The sequence below is a fragment of the Schistocerca piceifrons genome, chromosome 2 (assembly GCF_021461385.2).
Source record: "Schistocerca piceifrons isolate TAMUIC-IGC-003096 chromosome 2, iqSchPice1.1, whole genome shotgun sequence".
NCBI classification, from domain to species: Eukaryota; Metazoa; Arthropoda; class Insecta; order Orthoptera; family Acrididae; genus Schistocerca; species Schistocerca piceifrons.
The window spans coordinates 548,678,535-548,699,279 of record NC_060139.1 but is presented as its reverse complement, the minus strand read 5'-3'; the positions used below and the strand labels follow the sequence as shown (position 1 = coordinate 548,699,279).

Sequence of the window (20,745 nt, the reverse complement as noted above, 5' to 3'; positions counted from 1 at the left end):
GGAGAGCAGGTAGCGGTGGCTAAACCAGCAATGCCCAATCCGCAACCTGGTCAGAAGGACCTCTTCTCGCCGAGATGGTCGGGAGGAGGTTGTCCAAGCAGTTGGGAACGGTTTTACTTCCCGGAGCTTGTTTCCTTGAAGTGAGGACCAAGCATCCCACCACAACGACACAAGCCTCTTACAAACAACCCCACTAATGTCAGATGACGGAACACAATGGGAGGCGGGCCGAGGCAGGAGGACTGCAGCCTTGGCTGCAGCATCAGCAGCCTCATTCCCAGGCACTCCTACATGGCCGGGAACCCACAGAAAGCTGACAGGAGAGCCACCATCAGCAAAAGAATGGAGGGACTGCTGGATCCGTTGCACTAAGGGATGGACCGGATAAGGAGCTCCAAGGGTCTGAGTGAATCAGAGCAGAGTACATACGATGAATGGCGGTGGCGGTGGGCATACTGAACGGCCTGATGGAGAGCAAAAAGCTCGGCCGTAAAGCTGGAACATTGGTCGAGGAGCTGGTATTTAAAGGTGACGGCCCCGACGACAAAGGCACAGCCGACACCATCGTCAGTTTTGGAGCCATCAGTGTAAATAAAGGTGTGACTGGCAAGTCGCGCACGAAGTTCGACAAACCGTGAGCAATACACTGCAGCCGGAGTACCCTCTTTCGGGAGCGAGCTGAGGTCGAGATAAATATGAACCGGAGCCTGGAGCCAAGGTGGAGACGGGCTCTCACCCTCTCTGAAGGTGGTAGGAAGGGCAAAATCCAATTGTCGAAGCAGGCGACGAAATCGGACTCCAGGGGGCAGCAGGGCAGACACATACAACCCATACTGACAGTCGAGAGAATCGGCGAAGAAGGACTACCCATACTGACAGTCGAGAGAATCGGCGAAGAAGGACTGATAAGGGGGGTGGTCGGGCATTGACAACAGCCGGCAGGCATACCTACAAATCAGTACGTCGCGCCGGTAGGTCAATGGTAATTCGGCAGCTTCAGCATAAAGACTCTCGACGGGACTAGTGTAGAAGGCTCCGGTCGCAAGACGTAACCCCCTATGGTGGATGGAGTTGAGATGGCGTAAGAGGGATGGCCGAGCAGACGAATAGACGAGGCTCCCATAATCCAGCTTCGATCGGACTATGGACCGATACAAGCGAAGCAGGACAGTGCAATCCGCTCCCCAAGATGAACCACTAAGAACTCTGAGGACATTAAGGGAACGTGTACAACGGGCAGCCAAATAAGAGACGTGTGGAGACCAACAAAGTTTCCTGTCCAGTGTGAGCCCTAGAAACTTAGTTGTTTCCATGAATGGGAGAACAACGGGACCGAGATGTAAGGATGGCGGAAGGAACGCTTTATATCGCCAAAAGATGATGCAAACCGTCTTCTCTTCAGAGAACCGGAAGCCATTTGCCACACTCCATGAGTATAGGCTGTCTAGACAATGCTGAAGGCTGCGCTCCAGGAGGCATGTTCTCTGGGCACTGCAGTAGATCGCGAAGTCATCGACAAAAAGAGAGCCTGAGACATTAGGTGGAATACAATCCATAATAGGATTGATCGCTATGGCAAAAAGGGCTACGATCAAGACGGAGCCCTGAGGCACTCCGTTCTCCTGGAGGAAGACGTCGGACAAGGCGGAACCCACACGTACCCTAAACTTTCGGTCTGTTAAAAGGGAATCAATAAAAAGGGGCAGGCAACCGCGTAGACCCCACCTGTGCATAGTGCGGAGGATACCTCCTCTCCAACAGGTATCATAAGCCTTCTCCAAATCGAAGAACACGGTTACCGTTTGGCGCTTTCGCAAAAAGTTGTTCATGATGAATGTCAACAATGTCACAAGGTGGTCAACAGCGGAGCGGCGGCGACGAAAGCCACATTGAACATTGGTAAGTAGCCGTCGAGATTCAAGAATCCAAACTAACTGAGCGTTAACCATGCGCTCCATCACCTTACAGACACAGCTTGTAAGAGAAATGGGACGGTAACTAGAAGGAAGGTGTCCATCCTTCCCGGGTTTGGGTATAGGAACAACGACGGCGTCACGCCAACGCATGGGGACCTGACCTTCGGTCCAGACGCGATTGTAGGTACGAAGAAGGAAGCTTTTGCCCGCCAGAGAAAGGAGTGCCAGCATCTGAACGTGAATGGCATCTGGCCCCACAGCAGAGGACCGGGACAGTGCAAGCGCACGTTCGAGTTCCCACATAGTAAAGGGGGCATTATAAGTTTCCAGATTCAGCGAGTGGAAGGAAGGTCGCCGAGCCTCTTCTGCCTCTTTCCTGGGAAGGAAGGCAGGGTGGTAATGGGCGGAGCTCGAAACCTCCGCGAAAAAGCGGCCGAAGGCGTTGGAGACATCCACAGGATCAACAAGGACCTCATTACCTGAAGTCAGGCCAGGTACCGAGGAGTGGGCCTTAATACCCGACAGCTGGCGCAGGCCACCCCAGATGACAGAAGAGGGAGTAAAACTGTTAAAGGAGCTGGTGAAAGAGGCCCAACAAGCTTTTTTGCTGTCTTTGATGACTCTACGGCATTGCGCTCGGAGTCGTTTGTATCCAATACAATTCGCCAACGTAGGATGGCGGTGAAAGGTGCGTAAAGCACGTCGTCGAGCACGGATAGCGTCTGTACAAGCCTCATTCCACCAGGGGACGGAAACGCGATGTGAAGAAGAGGTAGTACGAGGAATGGAACGTTCGGCAGCATTGATGATAACAGCCGTGAGGTATTCGACCTGACTGTCACAACTGAGAAAATCGTGGTCCGGAAAGGTCGCCAGGGAGGACTGAAGTCCCCTGTCAGCTTTCGGTATGTTCCAGCTCTTGATGGGGTGTGGTGTAGGAGACGAACGACACAGGGGAAGTGGTCGCTCGAATAGGTGTCAGAAAGGACATACCACTCGAACCGACGGGCAAGAGTGGTAGAACAGATCAAGAGGTCCAAGTGGGAGTAGGTATGAGTGGAGTCCGAGAGCAAAGTCGGGGCGCCAGTATTGAGGCAGACAAGATTGAGATGGTTGAAGACATCCGCCAAGAGGGAGCCTCTCTGACAGGATGCAGGAGAGCCCCAAAGGGGATGATGGGCATTGAAGTCGCCAAACAATAAAAACGGCGGAGGAAGCTGAATAATCAGGTGCATCATGTCAGCCCGACTAACTGCGGATGACGATGGAGTGTAGACGGTACGAACAGAAAAAGTAAAGGCAGAAAGAGTAATATGGACAGCTATTGCTTGGAGTGGGGTGGTCGATGGGATGGTAATAGACATCGTCCCGAACGAGCAACATGACCCCACCATGAGCTGGAATACCGTGCGCAGGGGTGAGATCAGACCGCTCCTAGGTATAGTGGGTAAAAGCAATACGGTCAGTGGGCGCAACTTGGTTTCCTGGAGACCAAGGACTAGCCGACAGTGCAGGCGGAGGAGCAGTTGTAATTCCTCCCGATTAGATCGAATATTCTCGACGGCCGCGGAGGGCCAGGTTTCGAGGGAACAACGCTACAACCGGTGGGAGGCGGATTCTGTTCCATCGAGTCATCGCCAGCTGCGGCCGCTTTCCCGGGTTGCGTAGGAGGGGCAGCATCATTCACCGACGAGAGGCCAGCTGAGTGCCTGGCAGCAGAGCGTCCCAGCGAAACTGAGGACGGCCCGGAGCAGCGACTCGCAGATGGAGCGTCAGACGAAACGTGCCGGGGTGGAGAGGGGGATAAAGATTTCTTCTTGGAGGCTCATTTTTGTGAGTGCAGCCACATCGGAGCAGTGTGTGAAATTTGTCCGCAAACCCATGCCCAAAGCAAAACATAGATCCCTACGTGTCAAGTTGTCTCGGCAAGACACAGTTTGTACTATTTCGGTGGTTACACAACTTTGGAAAGTTGACTGGGTGAAATACACAAAGTATTTAGGTGAACTGATATCAGATCTTGAACCTCTTTAGACATATGACGCTTTTACTAATGCTATAGAAAAGAATCCTCTCTTAAATTGATCCCACAATGTAGTAGGTCTCAGTACATGCATGGCTTACATACCAAGCTGGTCAATGGATAATCCAGTCTATGGACGAAATAAAGAGATAATGTTGGATTAAGTTGATGTAAAAACAAGACTAAGCAAAAAACACCAGAGAAGCGTGGAAGCTACCAAGACATCTGAATAATGACGTCCTCTACCCATGAACATTACAGCCAATCAGAGCACTCGTCAGTTCTAACATATGACAGGACAGATAAACAAAAACGGCCACCACAGCTTCAAAGAAATACTGAACAAGAAACATTCAGTCTCTCCAAACATTTCAATATCAAAGAGTTGGAAGATCCCATGGGAAGAAGTAGGCTAGCAAGGCAGCTGGGTTACATGATATATGGAACAGATTCACAAATGTTACCACTCAACAGATTCTACAGCTTTCAGGAATTGTCTGGAACAATGTCAAGTCCCTAAAATCTTGAGAAAGACTTATGTGGTTGCAATTATGGAACTTTGTACACAGCCTACAAACTCATAGAACTTCAGACCAACTTCCCCGTGTCTCATCCGTATGAAATTTTTGAAGGAATAATTCTAAATTGTATAACAATAGTCATCAAACCTCTCCTAATTCCAGAGTGTGGTGCATTCAGGCCAGGAAAGAATTTACATGGATTCTTAATCTGACGCAGCATGTAGAATATAGGCTTCAACTTGATGATATTACTGGAGCCGCTTTTTTTTATTTCTCTTTGGGATACGACACTATACATAATAGATTTAAGCAAGAGCTACCATCTTACCACGGACTTCAAGCTTACACAAATCATTTGCATCTTGTTGCACAATTGTTGTACCAAATTCCAAGGTCAATGGAGCAGATGGAGAATACAGGAAAATGGTCTTCTACAAGGCTGTGTTAAAGTGCCAGCGCTGTTTAACTTTTATGCTAATGACCAACCACTCACACTTCATACAAAGAGTTTCTTGTATGTGGATAACATAGCCCTGGGTACTCCAAGGTGTTACCTTAGACCTCTCTCTAAACTTCAAGACAGATTGCATCAAAATTATGGCAAAGGTTTCATCACAAATTGCCAGCTATGTAAGGTAACTGGATCTGTGTGGGGTGTCCATCCTCTGACAACAAGGAGTAAGGACACTGTCCTAGCAATCTGCTATGGAATATGCTTGTCCTGTGTGGTAGAAATCAGCTCATGGAAAAAGAAAGTTGCTACCTTGAATAAAATCTGCAGCCTACTCACATGCTATTTAAAACAATAAATACACAAGTTTTATTCACCGCAAGTCATAGTTCCATACAATATCAGACGTGAAGTGGCTACTAATATGGAGATGCACTGTTTGTACCATTTCAGCCTATCCCCTTCATGAATCAGCTCATCTGAAGCTCAGAATTGTTCTTTTGAGTATTCTTCTACATTTCAATCAGACTTAAGGAAAGATGGGGCTGAACTACAGAAACAGAGGTACCCACAACATATCAAAATTGAATAATTGCCACCAACGGATGAAAACGCATGGTGCATGTAGAGGTCCGTGAACAGAATTTGCACAGGCATTGCAAGATCTAAGAACACACTCAACAAGTGGGGCATCATGCCAGACAGACACTAACTGTGCGAATGTTTGGAGGAACACACTTCTCGTCATCTCGTGAAGTGATGCCATTGTCCAGATTTGAGCACAAGGTTGAAACTGACACTGGCTACAGCCAATGCCATCATTGTAGCCAAATACTGGTCACAATTTGTATAAATATTATATACACTCCTGGAAATTGAAATAAGAACACCGTGAATTCATTGTCCCAGGAAGGGGAAACTTTATTGACACATTCCTGGGGTCAGATACATCACATGATCACACTGACAGAACCACAGGCACATAGACACAGGCAACAGAGCATGCACAATGTCGGCACTAGTACAGTGTATAACCACCTTTCGCAGCAATGCAGGCTGCTATTCTCCCATGGAGACGATCGTAGAGATGCTGGATGTAGTCCTGTGGAACGGCTTGCCATGCCATTTCCACCTGGCGCCTCAGTTGGACCAGCGTTCGTGCTGGACGTGCAGACCGCGTGAGACGACGCTTCATCCAGTCCCAAACATGCTCAATGGGGGACAGATCCGGAGATCTTGCTGGCCAGGGTAGTTGACTTACACCTTCTAGAGCACGTTGGGTGGCACGGGATACATGCGGACGTGCATTGTCCTGTTGGAACAGCAAGTTCCCTTGCCGGTCTAGGAATGGTAGAACGATGGGTTCGATGACGGTTTGGATGTACCGTGCACTATTCAGTGTCCCCTCGACGATCACCAGTGGTGTACGGCCAGTGTAGGAGATCGCTCCCCACACCATGATGCCGGGTGTTGGCCCTGTGTGCCTCGGTCGTATGCAGTCCTGATTGTGGCGCTCACCTGCACGGCGCCAAACACGCATACGACCATCATTGGCACCAAGGCAGAAGCGACTCTTATCGCTGAAGACGACACGTCTCCATTCGTCCCTCCATTCACGCCTGTCGCGACACCACTGGAGGCGGGCTGCACGATGTTGGGGCGTGAGCGGAAGACGGCCTACCAGTGTGCGGGACCGTAGCCCAGCTTCATGGAGACGGTTGCGAATGGTCCTCGCCGATACCCCAGGAGCAACAGTGTCCCTAATTTGCTGGGAAGTGGCGGTGCGGTCCCCTACGGCACTGCGTAGGATCCTACGGTCTTGGCGTGCATCCGTGCGTCGCTGCGATCCGGTCCCAGGTCGACGGGCACGTGCACCTTCCGCCGACCACTAGCGACAACATCGATGTACTGTGGAGACCTCACGCCCCACGTGTTGAGCAATTCGGCGGTACGTCCACCCGGCCTCCCGCATGCCCACTATACGCCCTCGCTCAAAGTCCGTCAACTGCACATACGGTTCGCGTCCACGCTGTCGCGGCATGCTACCAGTGTTAAAGACTGCGATGGAGCTCCGTATGCCACGGCAAACTGGCTGACACTGACGGCGGCGGTGCACAAATGCTGCGCAGCTAGCGCCATTCGACGGCCAACACCGCGGTTCCTGGTGTGTCCGCTGTGCTGTGCCTGTGATCATTGCTTGTACAGCCCTCTCGCAGTGTCCGGAGCAAGTATGGTGGGTCTGACACACGGGTGTCAATGTGTTCTTTTTTCCATTTCCAGGAGTGTATATGACAAAAGTCATTGCAATATGTACAGATATGGATGGCAGTAGTAAAAGGGCTGTGCATTGGCAGAGCTGTAATTTGTTCTCATGTGGTTCATACGAAAAGGTTTCCAACGTGTTCATGGTCACACAACAGGAATTAACAGACTTTGAACACAGAATGGCAGTTGGAGCTAGACACATGGGATATTCCGTTTAGGTCACTGTTAGGGAATTTCATATTCCACTTCCACAGTGTTAAGAATGTGCCGAGAATACCAAATTTCAGGCACTACCTCTCACCATGGACAATGCAGTGGCCAACAGCAGCCTTCACTTAATGACCGAGAGCAGTGGCGTTTGTGTAGAATTGTCAGAACTAACAGACAAGCAAGACCACATGAAACAGCCATAGATATCAATGTGGGACATATGACGAACATATCCGTTACGACAGTACGGTGAAATGTTGCATTAATGGGCTATGGCAGCAGACGACTGACAAGTGCCTCTGCTAACAGCACGACTTCGCCTGCAGCGTCTCTCCTGGACTAGTGAACATATCTGTTGGATGCTAGACAACTGGAAAACCATGGCCTAGTCAGACGAATCCTGATTTCTGTTGGTAAGAGCTGATAGTAGGCTTTAAGAACAGTGCAGGCTCTAGGAAGCCAAAGACCCAAGTTTTCAACAAGACACTATACAAGCTGGTTCTAGCTCAATAACGATGTGGGCTATGTTCTTAAGGAATGGCTGTGTCCTCTGGTCCACCTGAACCCATCCTTGACTGTGTGGCTACAGTTGCCTGAGGCTGCAGTTGTGTGTGTCAGTGTGTGTGTGTGTGTGTGTGTGTGTGTGTGCCGAAAGCTTTATTTCTGACACTCTTTTTGTTGTGCCTATCTGCGACTCAGTATCTCCACCATATGGTGAGTGTCAACTTTCCTTTTCATAATATTTTTACTCTCCTTGACTGGAAACAGTTATGCCTGTCTACTTTGAGACCATCTGCAGCCATTCATGGATGTCAAGTTCCCAAACAATGATATAATGCATCAATAGGCCACAATTGTTTGTGACTAGTTTGTAGAACATTCTGAACAATTTGAGCGACTGATTTGGTCATCCGTATCGCCAGACATGAATCCCACTGAACATTTAGGGAACATAATCAAGAGGTTGGTTCATACAGAAAATTCTGTGGCAGCAACACTTTTGGCATTATGGACAGCTACAGAGGCAGCATAGCTCAATATTTCTGCATTTAAGTTCTGTGTCGTACCTTATATCCATCTATTTAATTTCTTTGTTTATAAATTTTGAAATGAGTAATCTGTCAATATATATTTCATCTCCTTTACATTAAATTTACTTTGTTTGATACTTCTGACACGAATAGTAAAGAAGAAACCATCAATCTTCTTTTTTCCCCATCTCGATTGGTCAACATTCAAACAGAACAATAAAATCACACCTTTATACCGGTTTCCTAACAGCGTTTGTGCACACTTCTGCTACAACCTACAAGTAATTCTTTACTTATCATGTGACCCTTTAATTCTAATTAGTTATATAATCGATCCATATCATATAAACGAATGTAAGTATATACACTGAGGTGATAAAACAACGTGGGGTACCTATTAATATCATTTCAGACCACCTTTTGCCTGGCATAGTGCAGCAGCTCAACATAGCATGGACTCAACAAGTCACTGGAAGTCCCCAGGGAAATATTGAGGCGTGCTGACTCTATAGCCATCCAGAATCGCAAATGCGTTGCTGGTGCAGAACTTTGTACACGAACTGAACTTCACTATGTTCGATGGTATTCATGTCAGACAATCTGGGTGGCCAAATAATTCGTTTGTATTGTCCAGAATATTCTGCAAACCCATCACAAACAATTGCGGCCCAGTGACACAGCGCACTGTCATCCATAAAAATTCCATCATTGTTCAGGAACATGAAGTCCATGAATGGCTGCAAATGATCTCCGAGTAACTGAACACAATCATTTCTAGTCAATGATCAAATCAGCTGGACAAGGGAACCCAGCCCGTTCCATGTAAACACAGCCCACACCATTATGGACCCCCCACCACCCGCTTGCACAGCGCCTCGTTGACAACTTGTCTCCATGGCTTCATGGGATTTGCACCACCCTTGAACCCTACCATCAACTCTTGCCAACTGAAAATGGGACTGATCTGACCAGGTCACCATTTTCCAGTCATTTAGTGTGCAACTGAAATGGTCACATGTCCAGGAGACGCACTGCAGGCAATGTCGTGCTGCAGGGTGTATATGTGGACAAGGAGGGGGGAGGGGGGGGGGGGGGGGAAATACACTTTCTCCCGGATGAAAATACACTTTTTCTCTGTTAAGTAACAGTATATTTTTCCTTGGAACTGTAAAATTTATCAATCCTTTCAAAGGTTGGTTTTATACACTGGTGTAGAATTTCCCGGTACTTTAGAAAATGTCTCTCGGGGGGGGGGGGGGGGGGGGGACATGTTTTGGATAGATGTCTCATGTGCCCCAACATTAAAAGGGGTGTAAGCCAGTCACAGTTCATGTCACGCAATCTCGCCAGCTGATTACAGCGCATATTCAGAGAATAGGACACGTGATGATGTCAGCCAATAGCAACATAACTGTTAAGTAGTGCGAACACACAAACAGAAAAGGTAATGGTTTAAATTAATATACACAGTGTTGCTACAAGAAAAGAAAAGCTTTCACGTATAATATTGGTCTCTAAGATTAATAAGCTGCAAGAGAAGCTAAGCTTTCACACACAATGTTGATACACTTTAAGATACAAAATGTGCCAGTAAAATTTTTAACGACGACATAAATGTTTGGTCTTCTGGGCTCGAAATTATTCCAAATGGTCATCCTCAAAGAGTTTATTTTTGAATGAGAGTCAAACGCTCTGTGATTTAAGACATTCATCGTACATTCGAGCACAGAGTTCATCTTGCGTAAAAGGAAATTTACTTTGAAAGTAACGCTTTTCAAACAACCACTCGGAATATTTTCCGCGAATGTTAGAAATAGGTTCGCTACAGCAGTTGCCAGAGCACGCCAGATAACACGCGTCACTGCGCTTGCACAGCTACGATGACGCAGGAAGCCCATATGTTCATATGTGTAAAACATTAAAAGATCATACATTATAACACAAAAGAAACAAGACATGAGGACACTCCAAGAGCCTGGAAGTTTTGTGAACCATACTAAAATGCATAATTCAGCTTAAAGTGCACATTCTTATGTTCCAGATTCGGATGTAAATTTTCTTGGAGTGCCAGTACTGTATTACCCATGTTTGGTTCTTTATTATGCCATACATGCTAGAAGATTAAAACATGCAATTGAAATGCAGCGAACAGTTGAAACTAGCCGATAGTGTGGAATTAAACACACTGCCTCTGCAGAAAAGATTAATAAAAGTCAAATTTCTTTAACAAAACAACAAAAATAACTTCATTGTTCTGCAAGGCGACTAATGCTTGACTGTCAGAAAGGTGGAAATAAAATAAAATCCGAAACTAAGAACATATTTCAGTCTTCCGTAATTATGTGAATGTATTTTAATTCACTTGATAGCTCTCGGCCCAGAAATCTGTTTTGTTTTCACTTGACGTGAGAGCAATAAATGAAGAGGAAACAGCAAAATCACTTAACGTAAACATAGGTCACATGTAGACTACCATCTCCCCACTACAACTCAAGACTGCTCTGTGCATCGGGTCCGGATGTACGACATTCCCGAACTGGGGCAACATTTGATAGTGGCGCTCCTCCTCCCTCGAGCGTTTGAGGTAGGACACCAAAAATGTAAAATATCGACTTTTCAAAAATATCTTCATTTTGTAGCACACATCTTTCTGAAGAGTCTGATACATAAAACATATATGTTCAGGGGAACATAAGACATGTTATTTGGTCGTAAGTGTGCCAAAGTACAGTGCCACGCCTCTTCACACAGCATTCTTCCATTGCACGTCTCTGTATTTCAGTCTGTGGAATTCAAAAGTGTAATATTTTGTAATGGGTGCCATCAAACTATATTCAGGCCACAGGAAATTAAAATGTCCTGTGGTGCTTCTCCTGCTCCCAGTCGGCCGGTTTGACATCCTACCCCTATTTTTTAAAAAAAAACAACTCACAATTAATACTGGGTGGGATTATTTGTAACTGACAGAACAAGAACTCTTCAGAAAATTTGCAATCTTTACTGCCTATTAGCTAATAACTTGCTGTTTTGTGTGATGTAAAATTAAATATAGAGTACATAAAACTAGTAAAGACAAGCAAGACAGTACAGATTTCTTCAATCAAGTCTTAGCATCTTTTGCTCTCTTATCTTGCCACTGCTTTATATGGCGTACTTTCCTTTCTGGGAAAGAATCTATTACTTCATCAAAGTTCGTCAACATTTTGCTACATGAAAAAACGAAATGTCATTGTCTAATACTGAAAAAGCTATTAATACAAACAGTACCAAAGACTGGTGTGGTTCCTCGATTTGATTACGTATATTTTGTCATTGTCTGCTAAATAAAACGAAATAGGCCTGCCTAATATTGCAGCAATTGTTACACACACCAAATAAACAAGACTGTTTTGACACAACTGGCCATTTTTATAACACAAAGAATGTAAGTCACGAAGTACCAATATCAAATGCCTACTGGGCCTACTACAAGCAAAAAGTTTTATGTTGGCAAACAGTTTCACATTTCATTCATACTCTCTAGCTTCTGAAGCACGAGATCGACAAGTGGTAGTATGAAATTTTTATATAAATTTGGAATCGTCACATTCTTTCATAATTTGTGCGAGTACCCGTTTCTTCTCCTTCCTCATTCTAATTAACAATCTTGTCATCACTAATTGTGTAACTATTCCTGCCAGCGTCAAAATTTATTCTCTTGGTTAACTCACTAACCTTGCGACAATCACCAAGTTTAGTTATCCCGCATTTATTCTCTGGTTAGGCTTTATTACTTGTTCATACAATGCGTTTTCCACGCTACTCCCAGAATAGAACTTTAGCGGCTGCTAGCCGGGGACTGTATACTGGCCCTTACTAGTGTAGCGGTCTGGTCAAAGCTTTTCTGTCAAAATTTCATCTTCTTGGATACATGGAGAAGATAACACACAATCTTTGTTACCTGTTATTCCTTTCAGTTGTTTATTTCCACTCTGGTAGTCTGAATCTATGGATTTCACTAGTAATTATAACAACGCTGATCATTTGCAAACCCAGTCAACCACATAAACAGCAATTGGCATTCACCCGTTCGGCTTTATTCCACTCAGCTTGTATAGCCCCGCCCCCTTTTGTCTGCAGGAAAGTTTATTTCTAGATGCGACGGGGATTGCCCTGGCAGAGACATCATGTATACTATGCATGTATTCAAAAATCAACTTATGATTCAATCAGAAATCAACTTAGAATTTGTTCAAAAATGTTCAAAAACCAACATTGATGTGTTTAAAAATTATATGAATGATCGATACACCAACATATGCTGGATGCTAGGCCCTTTGTGAAACAAGGTCTTTTTCCTCCCTGAAATTGCCGCCCGGGGCAGATATCCTGGTTTGTCCCCACCCCCCTAGTTCCGGGCTTGTTGCGCATAAGTGAATCTGACAGCTTAGGTGCAAAGTTTTAATTTCTTTTTTTTCTCTCATTCATGTTTGATTGCTGCATTATTATTCTGCAGTAGCGAGCTACAGTAATATCCATTGTTAGAGAATTGGTTCTTACTAATCAAAGTTAAAAAATTTAATTGAAAATTAAGACAATGAAAAATTCCGGGAATTCTAAAAAATTCCGGGAATTCTAAAAAATTCCCGAGTTTTTCCGGATTTTCTCCTGGATGAAAAAATTCCAGTGTTTTTCCCGGATCTCCCGGGTCGTATACACCCTGTGCTGTTTGGGAAGGCACTCATGTCTACTGTCTCTGCATAGCCCATTAACGCACATTTCACTGCACTGTCCTAATGGGTATGTTTGTTGTACATCCCACATTGATTTCTGCAGTTATGTCATGCAGTGTTGCTAGTCTCTTAGCGTCAACAACTCTCGGCATTTGCCGCTGCTCTCTATCGTTAAGTGGAGGTCGTTGATTAATGTGCTGTCTGTGGTGAGAGGTAATGCCTGAAATTTAGTACTCTTGGCACACTCTTGCCACTATGGATCTCTGAATATTGAATTCCCTATCGATTTTCAAAATGGAATGTCCTGTGTACCTCGCTCCAATTACCATTCTGAATAACGACAATATTATGAAAAGGATAGTTGCTACTCAGCATATAGCGGAGATACTGAGTCGCAGGTAGGTACAACAAAAAGACTGTCAAACAAAGATATCAGTCAAACAGGTCTTTAAGAGAATTAGAAAAAAGAAACAAACAAACAAACACACACACACACACACACACACACACACACACACACAAGGTCTGGCCTAGCCAGCCAGAGACTGTGGTCATGTGTGTGCACACTGCATTTGTTGAGTGTATGTGTGTGCATGTATGTTGTCTAATTCCGATCAAGGCCTGTTGGGCACAAAGCTTTGTTTGACAGTCTTTCTGTTATGTCTATCTGTGGCTCAACATCTCCGCTATATGGTGAGTAGCAACTATCCTTTTCATAATACTGTAACTGTTTCATTTTGTTGGATTAGTTTCATTTTGTCGGACTATCATTCTGCATTCAAAGTATCTTAATTTCCACTGTGTACCCAAAATCATGTTGGAAATCTTTTCACATGAATCAACCGAGTACAAATGACAGTTACACCAATGCATACGCCATACTTCTGCCATCTGTATATGTACATATCACTATCCCATGACTTTTATCACCTCAGTGTATATACACATGAATGTTCCAAACTCCACCTGGGCTACTGGACCATTTCAGCCAATCTTGGTTCATGTATCACTTACTGTGTAGAAAGAAACATTCCACGTAGGAAATATATATCTAAAAACAAAGATGATGTGACTTACCAAATGAAAGTGCTGGCAGGTCGACAGACAGACACACAAACAAACACAAACATACACACAAAATTCAAGCTTTCGCAACAAACTGTTGCCTCATCAGGAAAGAGGGAAGGAGAGGGAAAGACGAAAGGATGTGTCTGTATATGTGTGGATGGATATGTGTGTGTGTGCGCGAGTGTATACCCGTCCTTTTTTCTCCCTAAGGTAAGTCTTTCCGCTCCCGGGATTGGAATGACTCCTTACCCTCTCCCTTAAAACCCACATCCTTTCGTCTTTCCCTCTCCTTCCCTCTTTCCTGATGAGGCAACAGTTTGTTGCGAAAGCTTGAATTTTGTGTGTATGTTTGTGTTTGTTTGTGTGTCTGTCGACCTGCCAGCACTTTCATTTGGTAAGTCACATCATCTTTGTTTTTAGATATATATTTACTGTGTAGAAAGAATGATAGTGGAGTAAGAACCACAACCTTTCACAGGAGCGGTGGTGGGAATGAAAAAGTAGTGTAACCAACAAGGTGTGAATATCCATTCAATATCTGAGAATCAGATCACTTAGTGACTTTAAATAAGCATTACACACAATTTAAAACAGTTACGAAACAGATGAAAACCTCCACAAAATGATGGAAGGAAGGAAGTTTTTGCTAACTACATTTTCACTGTCCATGTAGTAAAATTGCCAGATGAAAAAGACGTTTTAATTTATTACTTCTTTACTACTAATTGTATTCGTGACATTTTGCTTACAATATTCCATACACCACTGAATGTATGAGCACAATTATATCATTGTACGGCATCCAGTTTAGGAGACATGACATCATAAACACCGAGATTCACGAAAACTGCCATATCATGCTTGATGATTAAATTTATTTCTTCTTTCCTAGTAATTCGACTTGCAACACATTCCACACACAAAACCCACATATGCCACTGAATGTATCTACAGTGAAATTGCAGGGCGAAATTTGCTAGAGATACAAGTGAATTGTGTGACATGTATTAAATGTATGTGAAATATATTTAGTATGTATGTACATTGGTAAAGCCATGGATAAAAAGCTCGTCCAAAAACTGCGGACTGATTTCAATCTGATTTGGTACATATATTAGTTATAATATGGAAAAAAATACAGTAGGGTTCTATTAGCTTGGGGGTGATATGTGGAGAGAGGAGGAGATGGACAAACAAAGAGGGGAAAGGAGAAGATAGAAACAGTTAGGGAGCAGGGGGACATGGACAGAGAGAGGGGGGAGAAAAATGAAAGAGGAGCAGAGGGACAGGGAGGCGGGGAGAGGGACAGGGAGGCGGGGAGAGGGACACGGAGGCGGGGAGAGGGACACGGAGGCGGGGAGAGGGACACGGAGGCGGGGAGAGGGACACGGAGGCGGGGAGAGGGACACGGAGGCGGGGAGAGGGACACGGAGGCGGGGAGAGGGACACGGAGGCGGGGAGAGGGACACGGAGGCGGGGAGAGGGACACGGAGGCGGGGAGAGGGACACGGAGGCGGGGAGAGGGACACGGAGGCGGGGAGAGGGACACGGAGGCGGGGAGAGGGACACGGAGGCGGGGAGAGGGACACGGAGGCGGGGAGAGGGACACGGAGGCGGGGAGAGGGACACGGAGGCGGGGAGAGGGACACGGAGGCGGGGAGAGGGACACGGAGGCGGGGAGAGGGACACGGAGGCGGGGAGAGGGACACGGAGGCGGGGAGAGGGACACGGAGGCGGGGAGAGGGACACGGAGGCGGGGAGAGGGACACGGAGGCGGGGAGAGGGACACGGAGGCGGGGAGAGGGACAGGGAGGCGGGGAGAGGGGGAGATGGACAGGGACTACTAGGGAGAAGGGATGGCTAAAGAGAAAGGAAGGAGGAGGTGGACGATGGGAGGAGAAGATGGACAGAGGGAGAAGAATCAGATATGGACACGAGGAGGAAGTGACGAGGGAGGGGGGGGGGGGGGGAGGAGCATGTAGCAGGTAGACAGAGAGACAGTTTTTCACTGGAAGATTCCTAAAGAAATGCAGTCCGAAAACAAAGGAAGTAGGTTACAGTATTCTTTTCGCCCACTGCTGGAATACTGCTCACTGGTGTGGGATCCATACCAGATAGGGTTGATTGAACAGATAGAAAAGATCCAAAGGAGGGCAGCGCGCTTTGTTACAGGATCATTTAGTAATCGCGAAAGCGTTACGGAGATGATGGATAAACTCCAGTGAAAGACTCTGCATGAGAGATGCTCAGTAGCTCGGTACAGGCTTTTGTTGAAGTTTCGAGAACACACCTTCAATGAAGAGTCAAGCAGTATATTGCTCTCTTCTACATATATCTCGTGAAGAGACCATGAGCATAAAATCAGGGAGATTAGAGCCCACACAGAGGCATACCGACAATCTTTCTTTCCACGAACAATACGAGACTGGAATAGAAGGGAGAACCGATAGAGGTACTCAAGGTACCCTCCGCCACACACCATCAGGTGGCTTGCGGAGTATGGATGTAGATGTAGATAGCAAGAGGTCGGGGCAGGGGGAGATGGAAACAACGTGGAGGGTGGAGTAGGGGGAAAGAGAGAGGGAGTGGAGGAGATGGACAGAGACGGGTTAGGAAGGAGAGGGACTAATAATATAACAGTGGAATACATACACATTAGTTTAGTCATAATATCAATGTCCTCTACGTGTAGCCCCTGGACTGATCCCAACCTCACCTTAGCACTGATTTCTATCACCTCTTCTTTGTAGACATTTAACTTCACTTTCAATTACTAAAAGATGCTGCATTTCATTTAATAAATTGTTTATTTTTTTATTTCAAATTTTAAACTAACTGACCCTCATATGAATTATTAATGAAAACATAAAAATTTATTTAATATTCTGACTTGTAGTATCTTGGCACTTTAACTGTAAACTGATGTCACAATACTGTGAACAATGTGCTGCATTTGTGTGGAGTGTAGTGGAGGGTACCTCTGATTAGGCCCCATCGTCATCTAATCCTACCCCACTCTGTTTATGCTCTATATTCGTACCTATTATTTATGTAATTTATTTGCCATGTCCGATACTGTTGTATTGAATGGTCTCAGGTGTGTGTGTGTGTGTGTGTGTGTGTGTGTGTGTGTGTGTGTGTGTGTGAAAAATAAATAAAAATGAAGAAAATCAATGGATATGGAGGCAGACTGCACTAAAATCCAGAACACAAATGTAGACCTTACATTCATAAAGTAATAAATACTATAGCACTTGAAAATTGAATAAATTCGAAATACATGTTAAATTTGGGTAATGACTGTGCTCTTTTGAATTCGCTCTCTACTATATGCTGCTTATGTGAAATGTGTATAGGCAGACACTATCAATAAGAAAACACAACCTTTGTTTGACTCTTTCCATCACCACGGACTCTGAGCCTTCGTGTGTGTGTGTGTGTGTGTGTGTGTGTGTGTGTGTGTGTGTGTAATGTGATAAATCATGTTTCACAATGTAGAACCTGGGTCTCTCACATTAACCAATTCTTTGGAATTTCTGTAATATTGTAAGACTGAACTGAAAGTGAAGGTTAGTATTGTAAAAGCAGAAATTTGTGAATGACAGTGCATAAATTATTGTTGACATCAAATGTGTTTGGACAGGGAGGGGGGTATACAGAGATTAATCTCTTCACCCATGGACTCTCGAATCAAAGAAATATATATTACACACACACACACACCACTGAAACATAGATTAGGCCAACGCAAAACAAACAGTTTCAATTTTTCTATGAACAAATATTCTTCACTATTTACATCAATAATGCAAAAAGAATTACATGCAACAATTCACATGTAAACAACCGAATCAGATCACAATTCTAAGGCGATATAACTGCTGCCTTGTCTGGTATATTCATATCTGTCTCCTATGGTCCGGGAATCAGTCAGCTGGTCTACCATATCCCCATCTAAATCTGTTTCTGGCATTCTACAGCAATTATGGTACATGCTGCACCTGCGACAGTAGGTTAACACCGTAACACAAGGCGTCGCGAATTTGCACCATATCAGTGCAACTCTAGTAAGTGTAAGATTAATTGTTTTTGAGTGCCAAAGCCAATACATTCAGATTCTACCCAAAGCTACCAATGCTTCCAACGCGTGCTGAGTGTTTCACATATTTCTAGAGCAACATAATTTTTTTATTTGTTTCTCCCATTAAGAAATTTAGTCAACCACTAAGGGGTTAAATTTATTATAACCAACTCTATTAGTATTTTCTCACCTCACCTTTGAATGTTTCTAATACAGTTGTGTATGTCACCCTCAATATTAGCTCAACAACATGTTAACAGTGATCATTCAACAATTCATTTTACTTACTTTCACAGTAACTTCTTCAGCTGCACAGTGGATATGCATGACTGCCGAGTAGCCAGCACAAATTATACTCTTATGTTCGAGGATAACAACCTAAGATGTAAACAAATTTCATAGTTTAGCTAGTTTATAAAATTGTTTAAATACTTTGCAAGAGCTAAACTGTAACATAATTACCAACCTGAGCATCAAATACTCTGCCAGTCTTTATAGGATTTGCATTGTCGCAAAGGACAAAACCTGGAGACACATCGTCTTCTTCAATGCCTTTCAGTTTTATTTTGACATTTTCTCCAGGTCCTACAGCTGTCACTTCTTCATCATCTGACCACATCTGATCAACAAGCACTACAGTCTAGCAAGAAACGGGAAAGCAAAAGTTGTATCAGAAAACTCAAAACACAGCAGATACTACACAATAAAGTAATACAGCTATTGACTAGTAACCAACAGAGAGATCTATGTTTGTAATTGGGTACTGAAATATTTTAGAGGTGAATTACAATAATTTACTGCACATAAGAAGTTCACAACATTTTATTGCCAAGGTTGGAAATAGAATTAATTTAATAAATACCCTGAAGAAAAATATAACTAGCATTTGTAAAATTACTCTATAAAGGAATACACAGTGTAATTTTTTCATCTGGATTGCATCTGCAACTGATTTTGTATGCATTTAGTTTCACTGTACCATTTACTTAATACTCACTCAGCAAATACTCACTATTGTTGAGTCATTGAGCAGCAGATTTATTTGTAAACAAGATTTGGAGCTTGTAGTTCAGCTTTTGGGCAATTTTCTCTTTTAGGGAAGACTGGAGGAGTGAGTGGAAAAGAGATGGGAGGGGAGTTGGAGAAGGGAGGGCAGGGAATGGGGATATGGCAACAAGGAGCTCACCCCTGTGCTGGCCGGGGGACAGCCCACATAGTACATGATGAAGGAGAAAGAGTGGGCCAAGGTGGACAGAGAGGGGGGAGGGGGAAGAGGACAATTGATGATGAGGTAGACTAAAGTGAAGTGATAATGAGAATCAGAGGGGGGGGGGGGGGGCAGGGGATGGGAGGAATGGGAACAGGGACCAGCAAAGATAACAACCAAGGGGATTCCGGTTGAAGGATGTTCTGTAGGGAAAATTCTAGATAGCACAGGTTGTGATGCAGCTTTTGACAACTAACACATTGTGTAAACCGAAGGTGAAGGTGGGGGAAAGGAAAGGAAAGGAAAGGAAAGGAAAGGAAAGGAAATACTGACGCCAACTGTGTCAGGACTTCATGCGGAATCAGCAGCAATGAGCAAAAATGTTGTCCTGGACCAGAACTCAAACCCGGAATCTCCTGCTTACTAGGCAGTTGTGTTAACCACTGCACTACCTGGATGCTGTGTTTACTGCAAATGCGTGGACCATTTCGGCATGCACCCTGGCTGACCCACATAGCACCACCTATCTGCAGTCCCCATCCACATCCTCCTTGCTCGCTACTTTGAGATTCTCGGAGAAGGGTGAACATAATTATGCATCCACACTGAAGGTGGTGGATCCACTGCCCATCAAGGCAAATCAATTATATGGATGTATCACATCTGTTATTTTGGACATGCCTAAGAAAATAGACACCATGCAGAATCTGCAGCTGTGATACACATTGTGTAAGCTGAAGGTGCAGGTGACAGGAAAGGAAAGGAACTACCGATGTCAGCACACTATGTGGAAATGTGGGTCAGCTGGGGGAACGTACCGAGGAGTGCCCGCGCAGTTGCGATACACGTGATGTCCGGGTAGTGTAGTGATTACTGCAACTGCCCAGAAAGCAGGAGATCTTGGGTTCAAATCCTTGTCTGGTACCTATTTTACCTTGGCACCACTTATTCTGCATTAAGTCCTGATGCAGCTGGCATCAATAGTTCCTTCTTTTTCGTTTTCTTTCTCCCATCTTGACCTTCAACTTACATATTATGCAAAAAAGCTGTGGATTATGCATTGTGTATGTTAATTTGGACACATCCAAAAGAACAGACACCATGCTTCATATAGCCCATTGTGCTCAGTGATATGCACTCCCACTGGATGGACATGTCTTCACCCTACATATCGCCTAGTCAAACAATGGAAAATCCAGGGTGAAATGTAGCAATACAATGAAAATTGTAGAAGCTACTAACTGTATAGTGGACATGCTG

The 20,745-nt window shown here is 44.7% G+C and overlaps 1 protein-coding gene across 1 annotated transcript in view; it reads right to left on the bottom strand.

Annotated features, from left to right (window-relative positions):
• The window catches only part of LOC124776219 (eukaryotic peptide chain release factor GTP-binding subunit ERF3A), a 71,062-nt gene that overhangs the window by 14,297 nt on the left and 36,020 nt on the right, over window positions 1–20,745 (bottom strand). The window contains exons 7-8 of the mRNA XM_047251074.1: window positions 18,745–18,918; window positions 18,567–18,656 (exon numbers count right to left, since the gene is read on the bottom strand). Of these exons, the coding sequence (XP_047107030.1) occupies window positions 18,567–18,656; window positions 18,745–18,918 (264 nt within the window). The remainder of the gene's footprint in view (window positions 1–18,566; window positions 18,657–18,744; window positions 18,919–20,745) is intronic.